The 22,659-nt window shown below is 54.7% G+C and overlaps 3 protein-coding genes across 6 annotated transcripts; 1 reads left to right on the top strand and 2 right to left on the bottom strand.

The window, feature by feature from the left end:
• Window positions 1-84: 84 nt before the first annotated feature.
• On the bottom strand, window positions 85-11,395 carry TBC1D10B (TBC1 domain family member 10B). Its single transcript, XM_082644194.1, has 9 exons — window positions 10,206-11,395; window positions 6,701-6,800; window positions 6,289-6,396; window positions 6,081-6,187; window positions 2,724-2,838; window positions 2,532-2,597; window positions 2,123-2,312; window positions 1,641-1,795; window positions 85-1,552 (listed from the first exon to the last, which is right to left on the bottom strand). The coding sequence occupies exons 1-9, from the start codon at window positions 11,147-11,149 to the stop codon at window positions 962-964; spliced, it is 2,376 nt and encodes a 791-aa protein (XP_082500320.1). The 5' UTR covers window positions 11,150-11,395; the 3' UTR covers window positions 85-961.
• A 534-nt stretch (window positions 11,396-11,929) lies between these two features.
• On the top strand, window positions 11,930-17,311 carry MYL11 (myosin light chain 11; the record flags this gene model as incomplete). Of its 4 annotated transcripts, XM_082645322.1 has the most annotated exons (8): window positions 12,289-12,330; window positions 14,974-15,012; window positions 15,648-15,743; window positions 15,995-16,070; window positions 16,488-16,592; window positions 16,702-16,780; window positions 17,067-17,115; window positions 17,207-17,311. In XM_082645322.1, exons 2-8 carry the CDS (start codon window positions 15,010-15,012, stop codon window positions 17,309-17,311), a joined length of 513 nt encoding a protein of 170 aa, XP_082501448.1. In that variant the 5' UTR covers window positions 12,289-12,330; window positions 14,974-15,009. The 4 variants fall into 4 exon arrangements, with proteins under 4 accessions (XP_082501451.1, XP_082501450.1, XP_082501448.1 ...); XM_082645325.1 differs by lacking the exons at window positions 12,289-12,330; window positions 14,974-15,012 and adding an exon at window positions 11,930-11,956; XM_082645324.1 differs by lacking the exons at window positions 12,289-12,330; window positions 14,974-15,012 and adding an exon at window positions 12,084-12,159.
• A 281-nt stretch (window positions 17,312-17,592) lies between these two features.
• Window positions 17,593-22,428, bottom strand: SEPTIN1 (septin 1). Its single transcript, XM_082600661.1, has 11 exons — window positions 21,239-22,428; window positions 20,977-21,067; window positions 20,798-20,884; window positions 20,425-20,548; window positions 19,981-20,115; window positions 19,764-19,881; window positions 19,014-19,115; window positions 18,794-18,893; window positions 18,446-18,611; window positions 18,124-18,214; window positions 17,593-18,019 (listed from the first exon to the last, which is right to left on the bottom strand). The coding sequence occupies exons 1-11, from the start codon at window positions 21,239-21,241 to the stop codon at window positions 17,933-17,935; spliced, it is 1,104 nt and encodes a 367-aa protein (XP_082456787.1). The 5' UTR covers window positions 21,242-22,428; the 3' UTR covers window positions 17,593-17,932.
• Between the last annotated feature and the right edge of the window lie 231 nt (window positions 22,429-22,659).

The following is a 22,659-nucleotide window of genomic DNA, read 5'->3' as shown; positions in this document are numbered from 1 at the left end:
CCAGATCCTGACTAGCTACGTCACTCCCTCCCTCCTTGTCCTTATTCTAACCCCCTTCATCAAATAACAATGCAGGAGACAGGCCCAGGTACAACAGCAGGTTCTTTTCCGGTTCCTCAAAGCGCCGCACAGGGTGGGGGCAGAGACAGAAGAAAATGTAAACATTGGGTTCCACCCCCTGGAGCTCAAGGGAAGACCCCTTACCCAGGTAGGGGCTGGAGGGTTGGAAGGGGACAAGGTGAAAGGTGGGAGCCCTGGTGAGACAAAGCAGGGGAGGCCTGAGAATACAGAGAAAGGTAGGTGAAGAGGAAGGAGAGCAAGGAGGGTGGTGGTGGGGAAGTGGGGGACATTTCCTGCTCCAGTGCATGTCCCCTTAAATAAACCAGCGTGCAAGAACATGGTGGAGGAAAACCAAAGGTCAGAAGAGAGTGAACACCCCCACCCTGGGCCAACCGGGTCCTCCGTACATAATTACAACACGGAGATGTCCAGAAGGAGAACACGAAGAGCCTGGGCCCCCGCCAGGAAGTGGGGGGAGACAGGCAGGACTGAAGATGGGAAAAGGAACCCAGCTCCACTTCATGGGTAAGGGGAGTGACTGGAGTGTAAGAATCTGAAAACCGCTGACTCCCATCGCCAGAAGTCACCCCTGTGGTGACAAAAGGCCAATCAGGACAGCACCTGGGAAGGGATCCCAGAGGGAATCGGGGCAGGAGTGACAGAGACCCCAGCTGGGCCTAACTGGAGGTGAGGGGTCCAGACTTGTTCGCTGCTGCCCCACGTACTCTGGCTGTCCTGGCCGTGCAGGGGTCAGCAGCTGGCAAGGAGACGGGGAATCAAGCCACTTTCCTCAGAAAGAGGGACAGCCTGCCAAGGGGGCCGGGAGCAGCACCCCAGGCCAAGGCCTGCTCTTGGCTGAGGGAAAAAGAGGGGGCCCTGCAGTCCAGCCCCAGGGCAGACGTCAGAAGTAAGCATCCTGCCGGGCCTCTGATGCTGAGGACCTGTCCCCGCCATCCTGGGGTGCGGGGGGTCCATCTGCCTTCCGACGCAGCGAGAGCTTCCTGCCCTGAGCCTTCTTCTCCTGCTTCTGCCGCTCCTTCTCCTGCTTCTGCCGCTCCTTCTCCTGCTTCTGCCGCTCCTTCTCACGTTCCTTTTCCTGTTTTTGCCGCTCCTTCTCCTGCCTCCGGGCCTCCTTGCTGGGAGCCAGTGGGGTGCTGTTGCCAGTAGGCGAAGGAAGGGATGGATGCAGTCCCTCAGCGGTGACCAGAGGCCCTGAGGCAGGCCCAGCACTGGCCCTGCGGACAGGAGGGGGTGGAGAGGGGGCCCCCCCAGCTGCCTGGGAGCCTCGGCTCTTGAGGCCAGGGAGGCTGAGGAGGCTGGAGGAGGGGCCCAGGGGCGGCTGCTGCCGCCGACGCTCCTCATGGATCGCCCGGGAACCGTGTAGTCTCCGTGAGGGCCGATACTGCAGCTCGCCCCGGGTTTCCCGCCACTTCTTGAGCTGGGCCGAGTTCTCTCGCTCAATCAGTGCTTCTGTTACTGGGAGGTTGGTCACCTAGATGGAGAAGAAACAGGTACCGGAACAAGATTGGGGATGGAGATGGGCCAAAGCAGGTGTGAGGTATGCTAAGGCTAGGACCTACCTCATGCACCAGGAAGTCCTCCTGCATGCACTGTTGGGGCAGATTGCGCAGCTGCTCCATGGTTTCATACATGCCTTGGCAGGCGCGCAGCTTCTCCACAGAGCCCAGTGTGTGCCGCAGCAGCACCAGGGCCACCCGGAAGATGATCTTGACGCCTGCAGGGTCCAAGGAAGACAGGCTGGATGATCAGCCCGGGATCTCAGCCTGTCCCATTTAGGAGGGACTCACAGCCCCCATCCCTGTCTACTGCCAACCTCACAAATGAGGAAGCTGAGGCCCCAAGAAGGGAAACAAGCTGCCATGGGTTTTAGGTTCCTGGGAGGTAAAGCAAGCTGTGGGCTGGTGGCAGAGCCAACAAGATCAGGCCTCAGTTTCTCCAGCCCCAAGAGAGCTTCCAGTGAAGCCTTCTGTCAGCAGGCCACCCTCTGGCAGCCACCATGGAAACCGCAGCCCCATCATGGCCTGAATGGCTACAGAAGTACCTTCACAGAAGAACATATCCCAGACACGTAGCACTGAAGCCCAGGGAAGGGTGCGGGCAAAGATGCACATGAACCATTCTGTCATGTACAGCACGGGGTCAATGCGCTGCCGTCGCAGGTGCCGATGTGCCAGTGGGGAGGCCCGGCGCAACAGCGCAAAAAAGATTTCTCCATCCAGTTGAATGGCCTCCTGGAAGTGGGACAAACCATGAGAAGAGGCCTGCTGTGGACCCTTGGGGTAGAACCGGCCCTGGTAGTCAGTACCCATCCACACAGTGGGATCCTCACCTCAGTGAGAGAGGCCCAGAACAGAGGGACAGAATGGTACAGCGTGGGGCAGGACAAGGACCACCCTGCAGTCTTGGGGAAAAGTCACAGCCCCAGTTGCACCCAGCCTCCAGACACTCACCAGCCCTGCACTATAGTAACCGGGGAGGTACTTGTCGCAGATCTGCACCAGGCACCAAAAGGCTTGCTGAGAAGGGCAAGAACAAGGAGGGAGGGATGGGGCCTGAGAAACAGGGAGGAGGGAGCTCCCCCATCACCACTGCAGGCCAAGATCCTCCCAGCCCCTCCCCAACCAGGTCCAGCGTCTGCTGACCTCAGCAGGCATGTGCATGAGCAGCACTGCGGCCACGGGGGCCTGGGCCTGGCAGTAGCCCTCGTCAGGCCGGTAGATAGTGTAGGCCTTCAGGATTCGATACAGGTCCTGTTGCCTGTGGGTATGGGGAAAGACCATGAGGAAAGTCACAGGAGTTGGGAGCTCTCGCCCCCAAACTAACCCGCACCCCCCCCAGAGCCCCCCTATATCCCGTGGCAGATCAACCCCAGAGATTTACCACCACACACCTCTATCCACATTCCTAATCCTGCCTATCAAGCTTAAGCCAAAGACTCAGACCATAACCTAAGCTTTGTTCCAGGCTCTAGGCTTCCGCCCTTGCCTGCACACCCACGTGCTCCCCACCCATGTCCCCACACAGGCTGTGCTCTGTCTGCCCCGATCCCGTAAATCTTCAAGGTCATCTTCTTCAGGAAGCTTTTCAACAGCATCAGCCCTCCTCTGGCACTGTCTGAATGCTTTTACTGCCCCAGAGCAGGCACTCTCCCAGGGCAGGCCCTGCCTTATCTGTCTGGATTTCATCAGTCCCCTCCAACCCCGGGCAGAGCCCTGGTTCTCGGTGTAGGCTTGGGAAGCCAGCTGTGCCTCAGACCTTTCTCTTGTCTCTGCATCCAAAAGAATAAACTCTCTGCCCTAGATCTGTTCCTCTTCCCTGAGGGTGCCTCATCGCTGTGTGTGGGAATCCCATCCCCTCAGCCCCACATCAGAAAACAGCGAGCCTTCCATCACTCCCCACAGCTAATCATCAAGTCGTATCAACACTACCTTCTGAATTTTATTCACGTCTATTCCCTCTCTCCGCCACCACAGCCACTGAGCAGCTCAGACCTTCATCTCTTAACCAGGACGATATAATAACCTCCCAGACCCTCTCCCTGCCTCCAGTCACACACTCCTGACCACTGCTTACAGTAGTGTTTCTCAAAATTCAGTCACTGAAGTGTGATCTTCATTTGTGCTTTATCTGTACACCACCCCACTATTATTTATTTTTTCTCCACTTTGTAATAACGTCCATGAAATGACAGGTTTGATATACTAGTTATTTCATCTAATATATATTAAAATAAACATGTAACTTCCCTAAGCTCCCATGCTACATTCAGCCTCCTGCCTGCTTCTGTACCCCTGCCTTCTCCCCTGTTGCTATGGGTGAACTATCTGTGATCCTGGCCAACCACAGCCTTTCCACTTGGGCACTGGGTCCCATCCCCTCTCGCCTACAAAGGCCATCCCTCCAGCAACCTTCCCATTGTTTGTGCGTCATCCATTTTTCTCTAACTACAGAGGCTGGCATACCAACATGTCATTTCTTCTAGCTTAAAAAAAAAAAACACCTCTTGTGACTTCCCTGGCGGCCCAATGGTTAACTCCATGCTTCCACTGCAGGGGGTGTGGGTTCGAGCCCTGGACGGGGAAATAAGACCCCGCATGCCACAGGGCATGGCCAAAAAACAAACAAACAAAAACCTCTCTCTACCCAGCCTTCCCCTCTGAATACCACACCGTTTCTTTCCTACCTATTCAGCCAAACCCACCTAGAGTACAGACTTGCTATCTTCAATTTCTTTCCTCCCATCCTCCAGTCAGGCTTTAGCCCACTGCTCCACACAAAACTGCTTTTATCAAGGTCACCAATGACCTCCACATTGCTAAATCCAGAGGTCGATTTGCAGACTTCACTTTACTTGACCCGTCAGCAGCATTTCACACAGCTGATCTCGAAACCCCTCTTCACTTTACTTCCAGGAATCACACTCTCCTGGTTTTCCTTTTACCTCACCAGCTTCTTCCAGGCTCCTTTACAGGTTCTTTCTCATCTTCCCATTCTTGAAATGTTGGAGCTGCAGGGCTCAATCTTTGAACAGCTTCCTTTCGTATCTACACTTGCTGGCTTGATGACCTCATCTAGTCCCATGGGTGAGATCTGGTCCCATGTAGAGCCTGACAACTCTCAATTTCCAATCTGTCTCCAGTTTAAACCTCTCCCTGGATGTTGTGTCCATTGTACATCCAGCTTACTTGGCATCTCCATCTGGATATCCAGTGAGTATTTCAAACTTCACATTCCAAAAATGAGCTCCTGATATCCCTTCAAGCCTACTTTCCCCCCAGTTTTCCCATCCATATCAGCATATTGCAACTCCATTTATTCTAGTTTCTAAGACCAAAAACCTTAAGAGTCTTCCTTAACTACTCTCTCTCTCTCTCTCTCTCTCTCTCTCTCTCTCTCTCTCACACACACACACACACACACACACACACACACACACACACTCCACATCTAATCCACTGGCAAATTCTTTTGGCTTTACCTTCAAAATATATCCAGTTTCACAGCTACCATCCTGGTCTATCAATCATCATCTCTTTCCTGGGTTATGGAAATAGTCTACCTGGTCTCTCTGCTTCTGCCCTTGTCTCCTATAGTCTATTGTCAGCACAGCAGCCAGAAATGATCCTTTTTTTTTTTTCCAGCCACGCTGCGCAGCATGTGGGATCTTAGTTCCCTGACCAGGGATCAAACCCATGCCCCCTGCAGTGGAAGCACAGAGTCTTAACCACTGGACGGCCAGGGAAGTCCCAGAATGATCTTTTTAAAACACAAGTCAGATCAGGTCACTTGTAACCCCATCTCGGCTCACATTCTCTTTTCCCCTTTCTTGCTTTAAACTCTTCTATTTACCACCATTGTACATACAACATACTTTCATTCTTTATTTTATTTATTGTCTATCCTTACTAAAATATAAGCTCTGAGGGGGTAGCTGTCATCTGTAGCTAAAAGAGTACCTGGCAGATAGCAGGCGCTTGACAAATATTTGCTGAAAGGATGAACTTACTGTTAAAAAAATGTCCAACCACATGCTCCCACAAGGAGCTGAGAAGCACCTAAAAACATCGCACACTACTAGGAAGCCTTCGTGAGGAAGCCAGGAAGACAGAACAAAGATCGAAGGGCCTGGGCACAGCATTTAAGGGCCCTTAATTGCTTTTCCAGCCTCAGCTCTACCCAAGCCCAATGCCCAGACACAGCTGACATAACCCCCAAAAGCCAGGAAAAACCTGCCCCTTGCTCTGCTCCCATCTACCCTTTAAAACCTAGTTCAAATGCAACCTCTTCAGTGAGCCCTTGATGTGCCTCCCCTTCCCCTCACCAGCACCCCACCCCACCCCCATCACCCTGGATCAGAGTCTCCCTCCCAGGAGACTTCCTTCAACATGGCTAGACACTCAATCCATTAAGGACCACTCCTGTAGAAGTTCTGGAAGGCAAGAACTGCTTTCAACCCAGCCCTGTATCCACCACTGACTCACATAGTCAAGTTGCCTTACCCATGCCCGCCTCGAGCAGCAAACATCTCATGGAAAGGGAACTGACGGTGCAGGTCCTTCTCAATCACATCCAGCCACTTAGGGTCCCCAGGAGCCCGTTCCAGCTCCTGCAGTGGGACAGCTGAGATTATCTCAGGATCTGGGGGAACTGATGATACCCTTCACACAGACCCTGTCACACGTCCCCACACCCTGGAGCTGTGCGCACCTCAAACTTGCCCGGGTTCTGCTCCAGGAGTTCCTTGCTATTGGACAAGTACTGCCAGGCCTTGGCTCTGAGGGAGGATGGGATCCCCTTCCGGCAGCGCAGCTTCACCTAAGGCAGAGTGGCAGGCAGGGGAACAGCTTCAGTGGCAGGCACAGCCTCCAAGTTTCCCCAGCAGTCCTTGGGCTCCCTGGGACACTCGTCCCACATCCCATAGGCTTCACTCCACTGGACCCCGCCTGGCCTTCTATCTTTAAAGCTACTCCTCCCCCCAGGCCCAAGTACCACCTACCCCCAACGTGGTCCGGAGAGCAGATACTATCAGGTTCCTGGGCTTCCCCAGAGCACATGGGGCCACCCTGTCCTCCCCACCCGCACCATGTCCACTGCCCTGCCCACCACAGCCTTCTCAAACCTTCTGGAAACGCCGTGACAGCCACTTATCCCAGTGACTGAACATCTCCAGCCATTTGAGCTCCCGCTGCCGAGCCACATCCACAGGAATGGAGCTCTCTCTGAGGATATGGGGAGTATGGAAGAGGTCAGTAGCAGAAGTATAAAACCTAGATTGCTGGGGGAACTGAGGCAAGCCACCTCCCCAAGCTCAAAAATGAGAGATCAGACCATAAAAGCATTTTGTGAGCTACCAATACCAAACAATAGGACGTCTGGTCATCCTGGCCATCCAAGGTCCTAGTTCACCACGCTAAATGGAATTTCCTTGGAATCTCTGCACAGAGATCGCATTCTCATGTTGGATGGCTATACAGAGGCTGTGTTCAAATCCCATTTCAGACACATACAAGTTTGGGGAGAGAGCACGGAATACTGAAAAGCTACACTTTGCATTAGACCTGGATTCAAGTTCTAGGTTTGCCACCTGTTCACTGTGTGGCCTCGGGCAAGTCACTCTCTAAGCCTCAATTTCCTCATGTGTAAGATGGAGAGAAAAACAGTATCTACCTAAGAGGTTACATGAGATAACACATAGCAGCGACTCAGTAAGTAACAGCAATTATTATCCATAAAATAAAATACATAACAAACATACGTCCCTGTCCCCTTAGAAGCAACTGAGTTTCCTTCTACCAGACTCAAGATCCCTTGCACCTCTGCAATTTCCGCTACCTCCTCCTCCCTGAAATCACCCCACATTCCCAAGCAAATGAAGCTCTCCTTGCACTGTTTGCTCACTGTTCTGTCAGAGCTTCGCACTCAAGATACCCCATCAGTCTTGAAACAGTTAGTTGTAGGAGCCAGTACCAGGTGAGTGGAATGGAAGAAAGAGCTTGGGTTTCCAGATAGACCTGAGCTCAAAGCCCAGTTGTCCCTTAGAAGCTGGGGAGTCTTGGCAAGTGATAACCTAAGTCTCTTCCTTATAAATGTAAAAAGGAATGCCACCACTTACATCACAAAGTTATGAGAGGACTATTGAGAAACTGTATATAAAGGACTGTTACATGGGAGGTTTAAAGTTAGTTTCTTTTGTCCCAGAAGCTCCTTAAACTAAAAGGTGATTTCTCGGGCTTCCCTGGTGGCGCAGTGGTTAAGAGTCCGCCTGCCGATGCAGGGGACACGGGTTCGTGCCCCGGTCCGGGAAGATCCCACATGCTGTGGAGCGGCTGGGCCCGTGAGCCATGGCCACTGAGCCTGAGCGTCTGGAGCCTGTGCTCCGCAATGGGAGAGGCCACAACAGTGAGAGGCCCGCGTATCGCAAAAAAAAAAAAAAAAAAAAAAGGTGATTTCTCATTAATCTCTATCATAAGGCAATTCCAAACTCTACTAAAGGCCAGGAAGAGTAAGATACCTTTCCTGCCCTCAAAAGGTCACAAGCGGGGCTTCCCTGGTGGCGCAGTGGTTGAGAGTCCGCCTGCCGATGCAGGGGACACGGGTTTGTGCCCCGGTCCGGGAGGATCCCACATGCCGCGGAGCGGCTGGGACCGTGAGCCATGGCCGCTGAGCCTGCATGTCCGGAGCCTGTGCTCCGCAACGGGAGAGGCCACAACAGTGAGAGGCCCGCGCACCACCAAAAAAAAAAAAAAAAAAAAGGTCACAAGCTAGCAGGGGAGATAATTGCAATATGTGAAGGAAATGCAATGACAAAGATGCACAGAAGAGGCACCTAACCGGAGTAGGGGCAATGGGTAGCAGGGAAGGTTTCCTGGAGGAAGGGACATCTGAGGTAAGCCATGAAGAACTGAGTAGAACATGGCAGGGAAAGACCAGGAGAAGGGTATTCCTGGCTGACGGTACAGCCTGAGTATGAAGGGAGAAAGACTACAATCACTTCAACAGGACCACAGCACACAGTGCATGGTGAGAAGGCGGTGGAAAAGAAGACCAGAGAGGCTGGCAGAGCCAGAACATAAGGAGCCTGTGCGCAGGCTAAAGCGCTTGGACTTTATCCTGTGGACAGTGCGGAGCTGCTAACAGCTTTTAAGGTAACGTGTGCCACAGTCAGCCTTGCCTCAGAAGTAGGTTCTGCCAGCATGGAAGACGGATTTTAGAGAGACAAAATTAAAAGCAGAGAATTAGCACCCAGCACCGTGCCTGGTACACAAGAGGGGCTCACTAAAATCCAATTCAATCCAAGTTCCTCAGGGCAGCAGAGTATTGAGGAGAGTGCCATTGGTCACAGAGATCCAAATTATTTGAGTGGGGCAATTCACTCAACTGCTCTAATCCTGTTTCTTCATCTATAAATTAGGTACAGCAATGCATCCCTCATGCATGGGAAAGCACCAGGGTCAAACTTAAGTTGCCCTCCCCACACAGGACCGAGAATGTTGGTACTCAAAGATTTTCTGATTTTTTTGTTGGACTATAATCCCTCCCACAGGGCTTCCCCCCAACACCAGGCAGGTCCCCCTCACCCCAACATGCACAGCCATGACTAAATCCTACTCATTCTTCACAATTCAGATCAGTGCAGCTGAATTCCCAGATTGGGCAAAAGATCCCTTCCCTAGCTGCTCACAAAACCCTGTGATGATCTCCAGGCTAAACCTAACATATTATATTGAAACCAACTGTTTAAGTATTTGTCTCTCCCTCTAGATGATGAGCACCTTGAAATGATTATTTTATCCTTAGTACCCAGCACAGGGCCCGGCACTGGGGGTTCTCAGGCAGTGCTGTAAACTGAACTGACCAGCAGGTTAAAGGGGTACAGGAACAATGATCCAAAGAGAGGGAAGGAAGAAGTCAGAAGCAATCACACCCTCACCTCAGAAGTGACTCAGGCCCCTGGAGGGAACCAGGAAAGAGTAAGCCCGGCTGGGGAGATGAGGAAATGGGGAAGAGGCCTCCTCCACCCCCTTTCCTTCAGTGAAAACACAAGACTGCTCTTCTGTTGCACAGAGGGGCCCTACCTTCAGAGTCTCTCCTCCATCAAACAGACTTCCCCACCTCACCACCCCATCAGACCTAGGGCTATGGGGGAAGGGAGCTGCCTGCATCCCTCCAGACTTTCTCCCTAAGGAACCAAAGAGCTCTACTAGAACCCCTGTCCAGCCAACCCTCCAGAATATCTGACCTGTAGCTGGAGTTTCCCATCAAGGAGCTGGGACAACCTGAGGTATCATCTCATTCAACCTTTCACTTCACAGGGGAGGAAAGCGAGGCACTAACTCATATGTGGAAGGCACGAACTCAAGGGCACACACACACCAAAGGCAAGGCTTAGGCTCAAACCCAGAACTCCCGATACCTGGTCTCAAACCCTAACACGCTGGTGCCACAGAAACCTCAGGAAGCTCTAGGCATGATATGGATTGTTAAGCATTCCCATTCCCACTAATCACCCCGTGGATACTCAGACGAGGATGGGCAGCGAGAGTGTGGGCAAGGTGTATCCTCCCCCCACCCTGCAACCTCTACTTCACTGAAGCAGGCCCGCTGGGTGCCCACTGGGTACTCACAGGCTGCCCGAATACTGGCTGCCCCCAAGGAAGCCGTACTTGTCCGTCTTGCGCAGGGCCAGCCCATTTATCTCCGAGTCTGAGCCCATGGAGCTCACATCATCCGCCAAGGACTCTAAGGTCCCAGACATGAGGCTCACGGAGTCCAAGTAGCTCAGAGTGTCTGGAGCCTGCCCTCGAGGCCCAGAGATGCCAGGTCCCAGGCTAGACGTGGAGCCTAGGTCCTGAGAGTTTTCAGCAGGCTCCGGAGCTGGGGTCACCGTCACGACAGCTACCAGAGCCTCACATGTCCCTGAAGGGCCTGTGCCAGGCCCTGAGGGGTCCTCTGGAGCCTGTCCTGTTGATGCTGATGCTGCAGCTCCATGTCCACTTGTCACCTGTCCTGCTGTCACTGCTGCAACCCGTGAAGTCACTCCTGAGGCCACTGTGGTTCCCGGCTTGGGGGCAAGCGGGGGTTTGGCGGTCAGGGCCCCAGGAGCCGTTCTTGAAGGGGTCCTGGTGCAGGTCCCGGTGAGGGTACCTGGCCCAGGATCGGGTGAGGTTCTGGCCTCCTCCGTCTTCGGAGGGTCTGCCCCTGGGGCCAGAGCCATGGACCTCTCGGCTCCTGCCACAGCCTCGGGCACCAAGGGCTCTGGGTCGGAGACCTGCGCCCTCAGGGCTTCGGGTGAGGCCTCCAGAGTCAGCCCCACCTCCGTGCTGCCGGTGATTGTCGGGGCGGGGGCCAGGGCCGAGTCCGAGGTCTGGGTTGGACCCGGTACCCATGCGGGCCGCGCCTCCCCGGGGGCCACCAGGGTGACCGGGGCCGAAGTGGCCGTGGTCACTGGCGGCCCCGGAGCTACCACCAGGACGGGCCCGGCCCGGGAGCCGCGGGGCGGCGGCGACGGGGCCGCGGGGGCGCCATGACGGCGCGGCGGGGCCACCAGGGGCGCCGGGCCCGTCTCCATGACCGCGGGCCGCCCCTCACATCCCCCCGCCGCGGCGGCCGCAAAAGGCGCCGCCCCTCAGGCCGCTCCCCACCGCCCGCCGAGGAAGGGGAAAGGGCGAAGGGCGCGGCCCGGCGCGCGCCGGGGTCGTTGCTGGCGCGCGGGCGGCCACCCGGCGCGCGGAGCCGGGGCACGGGTCCCGGGGCGCCAGGCGCCGGGGTCTCGCTCGCGCCCTCTCCCCCCTTTCGCACTCTCGCTGCCACCCCCTCCCTCCCGCTTCGGGCGAGCGGCCCACCTCGCGCCTGCGCACAAGCCCCGGTGCCGGCCAAGAGGCCAGCGTTTCGGCGCTTCACGCCTGCGCGCGGGGGGCCCCATCGCGCTCCTTTTTTCTCCCGCCTCGTCAGAGGGCTTGGACGAATAATAGGAGAGAGAGAACTGGGTTTCTGCCAATCGTTGGAAGTGTGGGTGGGGCTGGAGGTGGGAAGGGGGTGGGTAATTTGGGAAGAAGAAACAGAGAAGGCGGAGGTTATAAAACCAATGAGAGGGCGAGTGAAGGCAGGGGGAGGCGGGACGAAGTGAGTAACTAATAGAAAAGCAGGAAGATGAACCTCCTGGCCAATAAAGATGGCTGAAGAGTGAAAGACTGTGGAAGGAGGCGGGTGCTGTGCGAGAAGAGGCGGGCCTGCCTAATAAGAATGGTTAAAAGGGAGCCAATGAAAAGGGGAGTAGGCGGAGGTCAAATTGACAGACAGTGATGTCTATTTGGGCGGTGACAGACAGCATCCGCAGTCGATAGGAGCTGAGGGATTCTTTGGGTCTCCCAAGAAGGTCAGGAAGAAATGACAGCTGGGAAGGGAGGGTCAAATTTGCGATTAATTTACCTTGTCAGCCAATGAATGCATTCTCTCATTTAGCAACAGGAGGAAGATAGACAGCTGTCTCAGCCAATGCAGCATCCAAAGGGAAGGGGTGCTGCCAGCAGGCAGTGCCAAGCCAGGGATGTCGGTGACAACCGGAGACAAGCGCGGGAGGTGGGGGTGACAGTTGGGGACGGCGCGGAGAGGGGGCGGGGACCGGGGGCATGGGTGCAACCGTTAGCCAATAAGAGCGCCACGCTGCCCTGCCTGAGTCCTCTCGTGGGGCCCATTCTCTATTCAGCTCCCAAGCCCACCACAGGGCACTTGATCCAGTGCTCTGATCAGGTACTCTCGCCCTTCACTCAGCCTCTAATTCTCATCCCAGCCCGCAACAAATCCCAGGCGACTATAACCAGAGCCCCCAAATCCTATAAGTGACTCATCTCTCTGGATCCACCATTTCCTGTGGGTATCCCAATCCCCAAGTCCCTCTCCTCAGCCCCTTCTATCTGAGCTCTTCCCCAGGATCTGGGCTCCAGTTCCTTGGAACTCATCCTCTGAGTGCCCCCTCCATTCTAGTGGGGATCCCAGACCCCAAATCATGAATTCCCAATACCATGAATTCCCACATCCGTGTTCTTATTCTTTTGGGGATCCAGGACCCATTCCATCAACTCCTCTCTCCTCATCGATACACCCCTCTGTGCTCCTCATTCTCTGCTAAGAAATCAGACCCCAATCTCATGAGCCCTCCAGGCTACCCTAGACCACAAACACAAAGCCCTGACTTTACCAGCCCCTCCTCTCTCTGGCCCTCATTCCCCTGAGGTCCAGGATTCAGGATTCAGCACCAGGAGGGCTCCAATTTCCATACAAAGTCCACCATCCTGAAATTTCAGTCAGGCCTAGCTCCCAGCTTCCCAGTTACTTGGTTGCTGAGTTCTCTGAGGCTCCTTAATCCCAGCTCAGACTCAGATCCTGTGAACTCCAGTGTCTGAGATATGCCACTCCCGATCTCCTCCTCCTCAACTTCTCCACTTTCCATCTGGCCCAAGCTTCCTAAGCACTTCCCCCATCGCCCTCTTTGGAGTTCTCCTCCCCTCCCAGAACCCAGTAATAAGTGGGCTCCTCCCTGGGCCTGGACCCCCATGGTAACCATATAAGGTGAGGCAGCTGTCGACTGAGGCAGGGAGGGGCCAGTGCAGGAGGCCAAGGGCAGCTGCTAAGTTTAGGGTGGCTCTGTCTCTCTTCTTAGAGACAACAGGTGCCTGGACCCCAGTGACCAGAAAAGCAAATGTCTTAGAGGCATTGGTATGAGGCTGGAGGAGGGGGAGGGGAGGAGGAGACTTCCTCAGGACATCAGGTCCTAGAGGGAACAGGAGGAGGAGGAGACACGGGTGTCCTTGCCAACCTTGGGCCTCCTGGGGCTTCCTCACCCACAATTTCCGCAGACCTCCACTGTACAGAATGGACTGGGGCACCGAGGCTCAGAGGGGTGGGAGAGCATACCTCAAAGTCACACAGTCAGCCTAGCTGGTTCTTGCCCAGATTGGAGAGAGAAGCCACTGGCCATCCCAGCCACTGAGGAGTGGCTTTGACTCCCCTCCTCTGAGTTCCAACTTTCACACCAGTATCCAAAAAAGTGATTATAGACTCACACTAGACCATGTCCTTCTCCTGTTTCAAACCTTTCCAAGGCTCCCAAGGTCTCAGCCCTCAGCGTGGCATTTGAAGACCCTCCGGTATCTGATGTCCAGCCCCTTGTATCCTCTGCTCAAGCCCCATCCCAATTCTGGTGAATGAACACTTCTGATCTTTCACTTCTCCAGGCCTTTGCCCATCTGTGCCCACCACTTAGCATTTCTGTTCCTCCACTTTCACCTGACTCACTTCTACCAGCCTTCATAACGTCATTCCCATACTCCTAGATAGGGCTGCTATGTCCTCTACTTCTGTACTCCTGACCAGCTGGTTTGTCATTTTCTGCATTTACCCTGTCTCCACAGCTAGACTGTAAGTTCTAACAAGGCAGGGCCTGAATATTAATTATAATGATTGTGGGAATTCCCTGGCAGTCCAGTGGTTAGGACTCCAGGTTTTCACTGCCAAGGGCCCAGATTCGATCCTTGGTCGGGGAACTAAGATCCCACAAGCCATGTGGCGCAGCCAAAAAATAAAAATAAAAATAATGATTATACTTCACTAACTGTTTCCAAATAGTGTTCACCTCCACAAGTTCTGTGGGATGGAAATTACGTCCCCATTTTATAGAGGGGGAAACCAAGGCCCAGGGAGTTGGAGCACAAAGCCCAAGGTCACAGAGCAGGCTCTCTGCTCCAGGCTGTCTAGTCTCTTCATACCTAGTGATTCCATGCCCCACATCTTTCCTCACAAAATCCCCCCTCTTCTTGAAGGGGATGTAGAAGACTTCCTGATCCTTCAGCTTCCCCAGGCAGCTCTCTCCCACCTATAACCTCTGTCACTACCCCCACATATACATACCCTTGACTGTGAACTCCAACAGTTCACAGACAAACACAGGGGGGGACTGTGTTTGTCAAAGTGCACCTGCAAAGCATGGACCAGTGCCTGGCACACTGTAGGTACTCAATAAATTTACTGGGTTTAAATCTGGGCCCACCCCACACAGGCGTACAGGAGCCTGGTGCATCTCTTTCCTAGTCCTGTGTCTCAGCCTGGGCCCTCTCTGAACTCTGGCACATTCCGGCCTCCTTTGGGGAAAAAGAACATCCCTTCCTGCCCAGGTCCTAGTGTTACCTGCATTCCAAGACTCCCTCCCTCCTCCCTCCCTCCCTGGGCTCCAGCTGTTGCCAGCCCAAGAAAGGAGAGGCCCTGAGCTGGGCTATTTTGGTATCTGGGGTGGGCACCCACAGGGCTAAGGTTACCCTGGTATGTTAACGGCTCCCTGGGGCAGGACTATATAACTCCAGAGGGACCGCCCCAGGCTGACTCTCTGCTCCTTTCCAGCCAGAGCCACTGCCTGGCCCCCAGGAGACCTAAGACATGGTGAGTGAGAATCCCCTAGCCCCTGCCCAGATCCCTCAGACCTCAGGGCAGCCTCATCCTTTGAAAGAAAGTAGCTGGTTCCCAGTCTGGCAAGAGGAAAAAAGATGAATCTTCCCTTTCTTGATATCACTAACGGGGAATGTACAGAATGATGCCCTAAAGGATCCAACCAAGGATAATCTGCCTAGACACTCCACTCGCAGGAGCCCAGTCCCTCTCAAAGCATGCTCCATGCCGTCCTGCACTCCATATTCCTAAAACCCCCGGGACCAGCCAGACAAGTGTTCCCACTCCCATTTTATAAATGAGAAAGTAGAGGTTCAGGTGGGTGAGTGATCAGGGTCACACAGCAAGTCTGGGACTCAGAGGAGGCAGGGTCAGGGCACTGAGAAGGGGAGGTACACTCCACTTGTTGGGTAGGATGGAAGGATGGGGACTTGAGGGCTACACAGAGGAATTCGGGGGTACAACCGCAGCAGGTCTCCTCAGCAAAGAGGTCATAAGGAAGGGGAAGCCTAGAGCCAGAAGAGTTGCTTTAGAAGAATGGACTCAAAGAAGCCTGAATCTAATCCAACGCCTCTAGAGAGGAGTAGGGATTGGTCCATGAACCCCTCTGCCCAACCCTCATCCCTCAGGCACCCAAGAAGGCCAGGAGAAAGGCAGTGGCAGAGGGCGGAAGCTCCAATGTCTTCTCCATGTTCGATCAGACCCAGATCCAGGAGTTCAAGGAGGTAAGTGCGGGGAGAAGGGAGACTGAAGGCTGACCAAAGGCTCCCCTTGCTGCCCCTCCCCCACCCCTCCCTGGAATGTGCACCTGTTGGGGGGAGGGGAAGGGTTTAGAATTCCTTGTTCTCCTCCCTGCTTGGAGTGTAAGTGGATGGCTGGCTGGGGGCCAGAATCTCAGAATCTGATCTGCCTAGAGTAAGGATGCTGAAGCCTGGCCATGGGGGACCTAACCTCTCCCTACCCTGGCCCTCCACAGGCCTTCACAGTAATTGACCAGAATCGTGATGGCATTATCGACAAGGCAGACCTGCGGGACACCTTCGCAGCCATGGGTGAGCCTACTCCACCTGTAAAGATTCAAGGCTGCAGAGTCCTGGGAATTCAGCAGCCTTAGGTTCCAGCCCTGCCAGGTCCACCCTGGGCCTCAGTCTACCCAGATAAAAAATGGATGGGGGGCTTCCCTGGTGGTGCAGTGGTTGAGAGTCCGCCTGCCGATGCAGGGGACACGGGTTCGTGCCACGGTCCGGGAAGATCCCACATGCTGTGGAACGGCTGGGCCCGTAAGCCATGGCTGCTGAGCCTGCGCGTCCAGAGCCTGTGCTCCGCAGCGGGAGAGGCCACAACAGTGAGAGGCCCGTGTACCACAAAAAAAAAAAAAAAAAAAGGATGGGATGATGTGAATTTATGGGAAGCATTATTCCCTGGCCCCTAGACCCCCTCCACTCCATGCTTCCCCCACCCTGTTCCAGGGCGTCTCAATGTGAAGAATGAGGAGCTAGATGACATGATGAAGGAAGCCAGCGGGCCCATCAACTTCACTGTCTTCCTGACCATGTTTGGGGAGAAGCTCAAAGGTGAATGAAGTGTCCTGGGTCCAAACCCCCAGATGCCTCTCCCCAGACCTTTCAGGGACTGACCCTTTAGCAACCCTTCAGCTTCATGTGCCCTCTGACCCCCCCCCAGGTGCCGACCCTGAGGATGTGATCACTGGAGCCTTCAAGGTCCTGGACCCCGAGGGGAAGGGCACCATCAAGAAGGAGTTGTAAGTGACACCCTCCAGCTGCTCCCACACAGAAAGCCTCCTTAAATTCCTACCAAGAGTTAGGCACTGCCAGAGATAAGGGAAAAATTAGGACTGTGGCGATGGGATTAAATTTTCACAGCACACAGGGGGAAGGGCAAAAGGGGGGAGGCCAGAGTGTTTGGGAGACCAAAGAGGAATCCAGAGTAACCCTGATTTTCAAGGCAAGACTGGGAATGGCAACGGGGATGAGGTGGGAGGGAGTGGAAAGGAATCACGAAGCCCAATCTCTGTCACCTCTCTCCAGCCTGGAGGAGCTGCTTACCACGCAGTGTGACCGCTTCTCCCCGGAAGAGGTGAGTGGGGAAAGGGCCTAGGAGAAGTGGAGGGATGGGGGAAGGGGAACGTAAGGAACCGGTTGGAGATACCCCTGCGTTTTTTCCCCAGATCACGAATATGTGGGCGGCCTTCCCCCCCGACGTGGGCGGCAACGTAGACTACAAGAACATATGCTACGTCATCACGCATGGCGACGCCAAGGACCAGGAGTAGCGGACCCTCTTACGCCTCTGCTGGGCAACGCCTTCCTGCCAGTGCGACCACCCCACCTCGACTCCTAATAAATTGAACTGGTCTCGTTTCTTATCCGCGACGGCTTCAGTGCGTTTGTGTGAGCAGGGCTCAGGTGGGAGGCTGCGCTGAAACACCAGCTGACACGAAACGAGTGCCCAGCAAATGAATGAATAAATAGTGGCCCAGAGGCCTGGGTGGAACGGTTCCACCCGCTACGCCCGCCGCTTATTCCCGCTGGGAAAGAGAAGACTTGCGTGGCCTCAGGGAAATTCAGTTTTTATTGAAGTCGCAGTTTGGGTGAAGTGGGGCGGGGGGTGGGAGAGTTAGGGGCTGGGAGAGTTAGGGGATGGGAGGGAAGCTCTAGCTCTCTAGGTGAGCCGAGGCGGATTGGGGCGGAGCCAAGGCGGGGTCGGGGCGGAGCCAAAGGCGGGGCTACACACTCCAGGATTGGGAGAGCCTGCTAGCCCGCTAACCCCTTGCGAGGGCGGGCCTTACAGGCTGGGGCTCCGGGATTAAGCGCCGGGCAGCCTGGGGCTCGAGGATTGGACAAGAGACCAACTGAAGGCGAAGGCGAGGTAAAGTAGGGTCCGGGCGGGGGTCTCAGAGAGCGTCCGACTGCTCGCCCTGAGCCTGGCTCTGCTGCATCTGGGCCTGCATCTTCTCCAGCATCTCTTGCATGCGGCGCAGCTGTGCGGGGCAAGATTGCAGGCGGTGGGACTGGGCAAGGTCAGAAAGGGACTTCGAAGAGGATTTGGAGCCTTGATCTGGGAGAAAGAGAGGTGCTTGCTCACCTCTTCGTCTTTCTCGCGGATCAACTTCTCCGTGTCGGCCAGAGGCAGCATGGGCAGCGGGATCTCTGTGGCGCTCTGGCGGGAGAGCTTGCTAGGGGGTGGGGGAAAGGGACAGGAATCAAAGTCGAGAACCGTGGTTGTGAGTCACTGCCGCGAGGCAGGGCCTGGGGTTTGGCGGGACCATGTCCTTCAGGTTAGGGCCATAAGCAAAGTGGGTGGGGAAAGAAAGGCTCCGGGAGAGAGGTCTAGAAGGTGAAGGCCGGGGTCACGGATGGTGAGCGCGGAACCTTGGAAGCACCTAGGAGTCAGCTCTGGCTCTCACCTACGGCTGGCTCGATCACGCGCCCCAGGCCGGGCCAGGCTCTGTAGGCAGCGCGCCCGGTAGCCCTCGTAGAGAAGATCATGCGTCACCTCCTTCAGGTCCTGCAGGTGTGTCTGCACTAGCATCCGTCGCAGGTTCAGGAAATCGCAGTGATGTGGGTTCTCCACTGGGGGGCGGACCGGCAAGAGTCGGGGAGCTTGGGTCGGGTCTGCTGCCCAAGGACCCCTCTTTTGACTTTTAGGACCCCCGGGACCATAACTCTCCCCAACTTCACCTGTTGGGTGCGGTTGACTCGGAGACGTCCTGGGCTCCCTGCTGGCCTCACAATGCGTTCCTGGCCTTACTCACCCTCCACGGTGCCCCAGGAGTAGCGGCGTCCCCTCACTGGTCGGGTCCCGCCGTCCCTCACTACTTCGCAGGAACCGACGACGGCAAAAGGGATGCTTTCCTAGAGGGCAGGAGTCAGTGATCACTGTTGGCCCCCTTTGGGCAGAAACCTCTTTCTCAGCTCCCACCTCCACATCCGCCTCCCCTGGCTTCTCTGCCCCTTCCTCCTTTGCCTCTGCACCTTCATCTCCGCATCCTGCCTCTTGAAGTCTTCATCCTCATCAGAGTCACAATCAGGGAACTGGTAGATATTGATCTCCTCCTCCTGCAACTGTTCCCGGATCTTGGAGGAGACAGATGCAGAGATGGTGAGAAACACAGAGACTGTGAACCACAGACATTGCATGACCAGAGACAGTGAGATATAGATGCAGACACGGGGTGGAAGAGAGAGAGGAAGACGTGAAAGACAGAGATGGTGAAAGATGGACATACGGGATGACTGAAAACAAAATCTCAGACAACGAGAGACAGAGACGTAGATGGTGAAAAACTGAGACAGTTACCCTAATGGGAAGACTGATGCCTGGGAAGTTTTGAAGATGAGCAGACACCAAAAGACCAGGAGAGAGAGGCATAAGCGGAAACAGTGGGAAAGGGCTCTGAAGACACAGGGAGGTGGGAAGGTGGGGGTGGGGGCAGTCAGCATCCTGGGGCCAGAAGGATAATATTGGTCATTATGTCTACACCCCTGGCCTCAGACAGGTCTTAGCCAAGCATCCAGCCCAGGGATTCTATTCCGAACCTCCAGAGACATGGCTTCCTTAGGCAGCTTATGACCCACCTTCCTCAGAAACTTTCTTCCAGGCTAGCCTGACACATCATGCTCCAAAAGGGCTACCCCAAGATCAAAGGAGTCAAAGCTGAGTTCGATTTTGATCATGACTTTTGGCTTCATGTGAGGCCAAATGTCAGAGGCCACCGCACACACCTTCTGCTTGAGGGCCTGTGTTTCCTTAGGCATCAGGGCATCTGCTTTGCCAATGACTGGGATGATGTTGACCTTCTCATGCACCGCCCGGAGGAAGGCCACATCTAGGGGCCGGAGCCTGCACCCAGGGATGGGTCAGGGCTCAGTTTCAGGGCACAGAGACACTCCCCCTCCAGCCCTCCCCAAATGTCCCAACTCCCCAGGGTGCCCCTCGGACCCCCGGCCAAAGGGTGAGATGAAGTAGAGGCAGCAGTGGACACGGGAATCCTGGATGTTCTTCCTGTTCAGGCCACTCTCATCCCGAAGATACTGGTCAAATTGCTCCTCAATGAAGCGCACCACGGGCAGCCAGCTGGGGTGTGGGGAGACAGCGGAAAGTCAGAGAACAGGGACCACAGCAAGGGAAGGGGACAAGGCTAGCCAGGACTGTGGGTGTGGGAAGTAGTTTCTTTGGCTCCAACCAAAGACATAAGAGGAAACTGGCAGGTGAGATGTCGGGAAGCACAGGGCACTTTGGGCCACAAGGCCACCAGAAACAGGCCCCACCTTTGGCGGGGGTGGGGGGGTAGGGCAGGGCAGACCAGCCCAGAATCTGACCCCTCAGTCTCCACAGAGTAGCCACATTGGGAAGCTGAGCCCCAGGTCCTCCCCCATTCCTCACCAGTCTGAACCGTCCACTGAGTCCCCAAAGCCAGGTGTGTCCACCAGGGTCAGCTTCACCTTAATACCCCCCTCCTCGATCTCCACGCCCCGGCGCTCGATGGTCAGTGTTTGTGTCAAGCGAGCTACGAGGATGGGGAGAGGTCAGGGAGCTGGGTAGGGGCCTGAGGCAGGACTAACTTCCTTTCTCAGACTCACAGTTGCCTCCACCCATTTTTCAGGGGAGGAGAGTGAGTCTCGGAGAAAAGCAGTGAGCTGCCTGAGTCCCCCAGAATGTCATGGGAAACCCAGATGGAAAGGAAGAGAGTGCAGTCTAGGGACATGGGAGGAGGGGGTCAGAGTGCCTGGAGAGCACGGTGGGGAGGGGGTCTTACCCCTGGCCTCTGGGACTTGCCGATCCTCATAGAGGTTGGTGAGAAATAGGCTGTTGATGAGGGTAGATTTTCCCAGGCCTGACTCCCCTGTGGACAAGACAGGCCCAACTGGTCAGGTGAGGCGACAGCCAAGGTCTCTTGAGGACCCCTTGCCAGGCCCCTCTCCAAAACCCCCAGACCTGCCACCATGAGTGTGAAGTCAAACCCCTTCTTGACAGACTTGCGATGCAGCTGGTTGGGGAGGGCGGCGAAACCCACATACTCCTTGTCCTGTTGGCAGGGGGTGGACAATATGAGGCTGCTGGGGGCAGCAGGCAGGGCCCCCAGGATAACCTGATCTCAGAGGCTAGGAGAAGTCAACCTATTGTGGGTTGACCTGGCTAACCTGGGGGTTGGGTACTGGGGGCAGAGATGCCTAGATTCCTGGGCATAAAGACTCACCATGGCCCCGATAGCTGTCGCTGCACCTGCTGTCTCTCCCCACTTCCTCTGGTGGGGCAGGAAGTTGAGGGCGGCAAACAAGGGGGCGGGCAATGTAGGAAGCTGAGATGCTCAAACTGGCCCAGAGAGGTGGGAAAAGCCGAGACCAAGAACAGCTGTGGTCCTCAATTCCTGGATACCTTTGCCCATAACCCCAATAGGAAGCTTCAACCCCTCTGTTCTCTGTACACCTTTATTCCAAGCCCCATTGTAACCCCATCACCCTGGTGGGAGGTAGGGTGTAAGCAGAGAGGAAGGAAGTGGGTTGGTCTCTCTAGCAAGTGAGATGAAGGCTTTGACAGAGGTGGTTTAAAAAAAAAAGTTCCAAGGGTCTGAGTGGACCAAAAGCCATAACAAAGGTTGAGGGTGGGAGGGGCAATCAATTTTCCTCGCCAGCTCTTGCACTGGATTTTTAAAAGGACTTCAGGTCTTCGGACACCACTTCCAGAGAGACTGTCCTTCAGAATCCTGGCCAAGGCACTCCCCTGCTTGAAACCCTTCATGGGCTTCCCAGTGATCTCAGAATCAATTCTGAGTCCTGACTTGGCAGCCAAAGCCTCCCCCATCTGACCTCATCACACCGTCTTTCACTCACCCTTAGTGAGTGCCCATATCCTAGGCTCTGTGTATATTGAACTTTACCTTCTTCTGCACCAGGTGAACTCCTCTTTATCCTTCTAGGGTTTGATTCAAAGGGCTCTTCTTCCTTGTCTATGAAACCTTCCCCACCCACCCCAGGCAGAGTCATTTTCCATCCTCTGGACTCCCCAGCACCTTTCACAGTCCCCTCCAATGCCCACCTTTGCTTATCTGGCTGTCTCTTCTACTCCCGGCTGAGTTTTCTGAGGACAGGGACCATGTCTTCTAATTTCTATATCCCTGGTGTCTTGCACAGGGCCTGGCACAAAGAAGGTGCCAATAAATAATATACTAGATAAATGAATGCATGAAAGAGTGAGTGATTGAAGTTAGTCCGGGACAAAGCCTGGCAGGCTGCAGAACTTGTAAAAGGAGCTTGGCTTTGGAGTCAGAAAGAACTTCCCAAACCTCAGCTTTCCCACTTACTGTGTGACCTTGGGCAAGTCATTTGCCCTCTCTGAACTCCATTTTTTTCATAGTAAGATGAAATACACACATTTATATTTTGTTATCAGGACTCAGAGTGGTTTCGGATGACATGGGCTTTGAAGTTAATCAGTTATGTATACAGTATACTATATATATATATATATATATATATATATATATATACACACACACACACACACACACACACACACATACCCTAGCTTTAGCATTTATGAACTGAGTGACCTCTCTGAAACTTTAAAGCGAGTCCCCTTAGTATGACCTATAAGGCCTTGCTCAATCTGGATCCTGCC

This window comes from Mesoplodon mirus (assembly GCF_964341445.2).
Source record: "Mesoplodon mirus genome assembly, chromosome: 15".
Lineage (NCBI taxonomy): Eukaryota > Metazoa > Chordata > Mammalia > Artiodactyla > Ziphiidae > Mesoplodon > Mesoplodon mirus.
This window is presented reverse-complemented; position numbering and strand designations above follow the sequence as displayed.